At 42.6% G+C, this 6,311-nt stretch overlaps 1 protein-coding gene across 1 annotated transcript in view; it reads left to right on the forward strand.

The window, feature by feature from the left end:
• The window catches only part of APBA2 (amyloid beta precursor protein binding family A member 2), a 142,736-nt gene that overhangs the window by 56,605 nt on the left and 79,820 nt on the right, over window positions 1–6,311 (forward strand). The window contains exons 2-3 of the mRNA XM_007956327.2: window positions 2,239–2,319; window positions 3,440–3,479. Of these exons, the coding sequence (XP_007954518.1) occupies window positions 2,239–2,319; window positions 3,440–3,479 (121 nt within the window). The remainder of the gene's footprint in view (window positions 1–2,238; window positions 2,320–3,439; window positions 3,480–6,311) is intronic.

Genomic DNA, 6,311 nt, shown 5'->3' on the forward strand with positions numbered 1-6,311 from the left:
CCGGGTCTCCGGGAGCAAGGTAAGCACGGGCGTAGCATGTGGACCTCTAGCAGTGTTAATTTCACATGGTCGCCACATGCTGCCAAGACCCTGAGATGGAAATTAGAGTACCAGATGGATCCTCTCAAAGGGAAACATCCAAAACCCTCCTTCCTGCCTCTCTTAAAAACAATCCATGCTGTTTAATGTGAGCTGTGGTTGTTATGGTGATGAGTAGACTCTTGGTTGGGAGGGAGTTAAAGAAAATGATGATGTGGAAGAAAGCCTCTAGCATGTACAGGCTTTGGAGAAAAGTTATCAGTTTTAAGTGTGCTTGAGTCTTTGTGTTGCCCAAAGAGATCCCATACTGTGGCCCTGTATCAAGATGTCCCACAGAGGTGGCATGGATACTGGCATCTAGCATATGCACCCCTGGCCCAGCTGTGGAGTCTGGCCAGAAGCTATGCCCTTTAGTAGGGAGAGATATTTTTTTCCTCACACAAAGCTACAGAGGCTGGCCAAGCTGTGACTCCTGCATCCCCCACAGTGGACATCTCTTCTATGTGCCAAACACACCATAAGGCAAGCAGCAGTCCTGCCATTGTCTTTTCACATGGTTGGAAAACAAACCTGGCTCTTGAAGAGCCCTTAAGGGAGTGGTCCCAGGGCCAGCCCCGGCCCTGCAGAATAGAGCACTGTCACTCATCTTGGTCAACATTGGTGTTCACTGGGGAGTGGAGCCCAAAGGAGATCCCAGCCTCTTTGGTAGGGATCAGTCCAGGTTCTGGGAAGGAGAACTAGGAAAGACTTAGGAGTATGCCAGAAGGCCCAGACAACCCAGAAGTTCTACCTTGGGACATGCTTGGACAGCAGAGAGAGGGCAAGGCCATCTGAGAGTTATTGGGGCTCAGGGGCAGGGATAGTCCTTTGGGCTTCTAGCAGAGGGGCTGGGAGGCAGGCCAGCCACATCTGACCTACCTGGGCTTTGCTGTCCTCAGCACCCTCCAGCTCCAAGAAGGCTAGCCCTGTACAGCTTGCACCCACATTTCTCTTGGATATGGCTATGTCTTCCCTTTTCCCTTATGTTCAAATTCTCCACATACTCAAAGGCCTTTCCTCAAAGCCCATCCCTACCCTTCCATCTCCTTGCACTCCATCTGCCTTTGATGTAAGAAGTGTGTGTGGTCAAGGATGTGGCATTTTTCTAGGAATCCTGGCTGTTCCATGCATGTCATTTTAGTTCTTAGGGCTGGGAAGGTGGGGTCAGGTTCTTTACTTTTTCTCTACACCCTCCCCAACTCCCTTAGAATTTTACCTATATCAAGGAACATGACAGGATAGGGAGTAGGACTGGCAGCTATACCTTGCTTTATCACAAAAGTGCTGGGGGAACCCAGCAGTTAAAACCAACACTTGGAGCCCCACATTTCTCACTTATAAAGCAGGAGTGGGAATATACATCACATATGTGGATGGCTTTGTAAACTCTAAAGCAGTAGGTAAATGTAGCAGCAGCAGCAGCAGCATTATTATTGTTGTCATCATTTTTGTCATCATGATCTTGCTGCTGACTGATAATTTTCCAAAAGGTTCTAGAACTTGTCTTAACATACTGGCTCACCACACTCCCTTTAATGGGATCTAACTTCTGGCTTCAAGGTGGCACAAGTGGAGAAAAGTATACCTAAACCTTAAATTTCATTGAATAAAGGTAATTATGGATTGAAGCCTTCTTTAAGAGATTTGTGTTGTTGTTGTTATGTACCATCGAGTTGGACCCGACTCATAGTGACCCCTCCTTGGGTTTCCAAGGCAGTATCACTATGGAAGTAGATTGCCCTATCTTCCTTCCGAGGAGTGGTTGGTGGGTTTGAATCGCCAGCCTTCTGGTTAGCAGTCAACTGCCTTAGGCCCTATGCTACCAGAGCTCCTGAGAGAAGACTTAGGAAATGTCTTTGGGGCAAATTAGATTGACTGATTTGGGTTTGTTTTCAGTGGAACATTTAGATTTTTTTAAAATATGACTTAAAAAACTTTTTCAGAGGTATAAAAGTATACATGTTAATTGAAAAAAAAAATTAAGATAAAAATATATTAACTTATACATGCAACTATATATATGCACACATTCATACATGCATGTGCATTTTACAAATTTGGTATCATGTTGCATGTCTTACATGTATGTGTGTCCAATCTTCTGTCTTGGTTTATTTGTCTAGCATATAAACACAACATTTTTAACTTCCTGGTCTCCAGGTCTGCAATGGTTTGGAACAGCCGAGGAAGCAGCAGCGCTCTGATCTCAATGGACCTGTTGACAACAACAACATTCCAGAGGTAACTTTTCCTGAGGATGAGAATTCTGAGGCTGTTGTTAGTCAAGACCCTACTGTTAGAGCTGCATGCCCTTGATGGTCTGTTCCCCTACCCTCTCCCCAGTGTTCCCATCCCACCAGCTACCCAGGAGAGAGGGCATCCAGGGTTTCCCTGTAGGGGAGGAGATGAGGGCCATTCCTGCTGGTTTAGGATCACACCACTGTGGGTCTAGATATTGCTGATGGCACATGGCAGAGACTAATCCTACTATGTGGTCTGATAACCATGTTCTAAACTATGGCTTCTCAACGGTGGCACAATTGACATTTCTGGCTGGATAATTCTTTGATGTGAGAGGTGTCTTGTACACAGTAGGATGTTTAGCAGCATTCCTGGTGTCTACCCACTAGCTGTTAAACATATAGAGCCCTCTTCCCCCAATCATGGTAACTAAAACTGTCTCTAGACTTTGCCAAAAGTCCCCTGGGGACAAAATCATCCCTATTGAAAATTACTGTACTTCCGTAGAGATACTGCCTCGGAAACCCAAGTAGGGGTTGCTATAAGTCGGGACCGACTCGACAGCAGTGAGTTCGGTTTGGTTTGGTTTTGTTCTAAACCAACAACATGATTTAAAAAACAAAACAAAACAAAAAAGCCCACATAAAATAAGTCTGCCATGGTAGAAATTATTGAAATGAGGCCTCAGACAAGTTATTTATCTTCTCTGGGGAGTAGTTTGGATGAGATTTTCCAACTTGGATGAAAAGCATGGCCTACCACAGATCAGGGGCCTGTCCCCTTTATCTTGCTTTAAAACATTTGGCAGGCAATTCTAATACCAGCCATTTGAGAGCCAGGGGGTTGGATGATCTCTAGGCTCCATTCTACAAATGTCTTGCTAATTTGAGGGTCGTTAGGTTTTAGGGTCCTTAGGGTTTAGGATTGTGCACCCCAAAGTTGTCATTGGGAGTTGATTACATGTTCTCCCTCCCAATATCACGTTACCTGAATGAGACTGATTTGCTGTGTAGCATTGACCTCTGAGGAACACTAGTCTGTCATGTGATTTAGCTTTTCACATTACATTAAGTATCATCTGCTTATAACTGTTATGTCTTATTTTTTTCCTATTCCAAAGCAAACAAAGAAGGTGGCATCATTTCCAAGTTTTGTGGCTGGTAAGTGACTTTGCATTTTCTTTCTTGGTGGGGAGGTACTTTTACTTTTTGTTTCTCTTGCAAAACTTGCTTGAAAGCTGCCTCCACGCTGAAGACAGCTGTCACAATGCAAGGTGCTTAGGTATTTGATTATTTGAGGGCTATGTAGATAGTTTAGGAGGGAGAGAAGGCCCAATTGATTGGCCTGCCTTGATGCAGGGAAAAATTGACCATGTCATTTACTTACATCTTCACTAATTGCATTATACATGATGTTGATGGTTTAATTAATAGATTGAAATGTGTCTGTATATGCCACTAATTATGAAATAACAGTCTTGATCATGGTGGATATAATTGCATCAAAGTTCAGGCTGTTCTTTTTTTCAGACTCTCCATTTTCCTTCTCCCTTCTCTTCTTTTTTGGGGAGAGGTGTTAATATTGCATTTCAGCCATTCTATAAAAATACAACTGATAGCTCTGTTCTGTATCACTCTTTGGTTTGGGGAGAATGGCTTCTTGGTGCTGACAGAGCCACCTTTGTGTTGCTTGGGTATGTCTGAGCCTCATGGGGCTCTTTTAGGAGTTTCTGGAGATTGCTTCTAGGGTTCAACATAAGAGTGAAAATTGTCTTTACTAGGATCCTTCTCTTTGCCAGGATGATGTTTCCTGTCCCTGATGCTATGTTATAATCAATAATAGTATGCATTTTATTACTTTTAGTAAGCTGCTGATTTTTATGAATATTTATGGGAAAAAGTAAATTAATCTTCAGAAATAAATGACTTTAAACTTTTAAACCTCTGTGGTTTTCTTACTTAGCAAAGAACTGAAGCCTGAAAACTGAAGCCCATCTACCCAAGTTTCCTTTCAGGGAACTTGTTTGACCCAGGCTAAACAAACTCGACCTGGTTCAAAATGTATTGACTGTCTCAAACTAATTTTGACTGCTGTGAACTGGTTCAGTGTTGCTCAAATTGAATAAAAAATAGTTTTGAAATGTTGGAGCCAATACTATACAATCCAAACAGATGTGAACCTATTTTGACCAATTCAAATAGGCATAAATGGTTTTTTTCCAGCAGTTTAAATGTGGTTTTAAGTAAGCTTTAACTTGTTTTCTTCAGATCATAATAGGTCATGATGTTTTCAACCCAATTAGCTGGCTGTGATTTTTGAGGAGTGAGCTTCTTGGTGGTGCAAATAGTTAACATGCTCACCTGCTAACCAAAGTTTGGTGCTTCAAGTTTATGTGGAGATGCTTCAGAAGAAAGTGATCTACTTCTGAAAAATCAGCAACTGAAAACTGTGGGGCACAGTTCTACTCTGACACAAATGGGGCTGCCAAGAGTTGGAAGTGGCTCCATAGCAACTGGTTTTTATTGATTGGCAGGAAAAGATCATACCCACGCCATCCCACCAGGGTAAGATTTAATTAAGTTCCTGATTTATGGGATCTGCTTATCTGATAAACAGGGGTAGATGCAACACATCTCAGCAACAGTTCTGTTGTTAGCTAGAATGCCAGGGTAGGGAGTGTTCCATCAGACTGTCTAATGAGGTGGGGTCTTATGATGCAACCTCATATCTGTATGAGAGGGCTGTGGGGAAGGATCAGGAACCAGTGTCAATGCCCAAGTGCCCTGAGTTACACCTCTGCATCCAGCTGTCTAGCATTCTAGAAGACTCATTTCTCTGTACCAGCTCAGACTGTTCCAAAGAAATTAAGAACATTGGTTGGCTCAGACCATTTCAGGCGGGTGACAACTGTTTGTGGACAGTCTTAATTTAGAGTTGTTCTTATAGGAGAAAAACCCTTCGACTGCTATGCAAATGTGGAATCCTTAAGCAAAAGCATATTCCACAATATTAGAGAATTAATATTCAATAGAGCCGTCATGCTACTCAGCAAGAGAAACAGATGATCGTAATGCTGAAAAGCTCTAGAATGCCATGAATGTGGGAGTGCATTTGGGTGAAAGTAACAAAATGTCCATCTAACATTAGCTTATAAACATAAGCAGGTATTTGTCTTGCATAAATAAATCTAGAGATGAGTGGCTGCTGGCTCAATAGCTTCATGGTATCAGGATCAATATTTCTGCTTCTCTTGGCCGTCTCCTCAGGGTTGTTGTCTTATTGTCACACAAGGTCTGTGTAACTCCAGATATCACTTCCTATTCCAGGCAGGAAGATGAAGGGAGAAGGGAAAAACTCCACACCAACTGTGTATCTCCACCTTTTAGAAGGAAAGCAAATGTTTCCTATGGATAAAGGGTTAATGGATTCTCTGCATGAGAATTAAACCTTCAGTTAGACTTTCTTACTTTATTCTCCTGGTAACCTAAAAGGTCACCATGATCAGTTATGTCATGAGGCAACACTGCTTATGGTAAAAATGGCTCTAGTTGATAGCCTTTATCTAGATGACAGAACTGTAATCCTTGCTGGGGACGAGAGTTTGGGTGTCTCTGAGTGGTGACTCTTTAACCAGACTTGTCTTTGAGGGGACCCTGGAAGCTGCACTGATGAAGTACTTACAAGAGATACTGGCTTCTAGGAACATGAGATTCTTAAACTAGAATGGTTTCCACACACCTTGCTTGATAGGTGTTTCAGACCCTCTCACTCAAGCTACATGAGGTTCAAGAGATTAACTACTAGATGGCTGTGTGGACACTGTCTGAATGGCTACCAGGGCTCCTATGAAAGAGTCCTGCTGTTGGGAGTTTTAAAATGGAGTCTCATCAGTAATCACCATTCTAATTCCCTCTAGCATTTTAGTGCTTGAAAAACTAGGTACAGCAGTTTGAATTAGGGATTTTGGTGCTCTGAACAGCTCACTGAGTCAG

This window comes from Orycteropus afer, unplaced genomic scaffold, assembly GCF_000298275.1.
Source record: "Orycteropus afer afer isolate SDZICR_OR568_19922 unplaced genomic scaffold, OryAfe1.0 scaffold00609, whole genome shotgun sequence".
Classification (NCBI taxonomy): Eukaryota; Metazoa; Chordata; class Mammalia; order Tubulidentata; family Orycteropodidae; genus Orycteropus; species Orycteropus afer.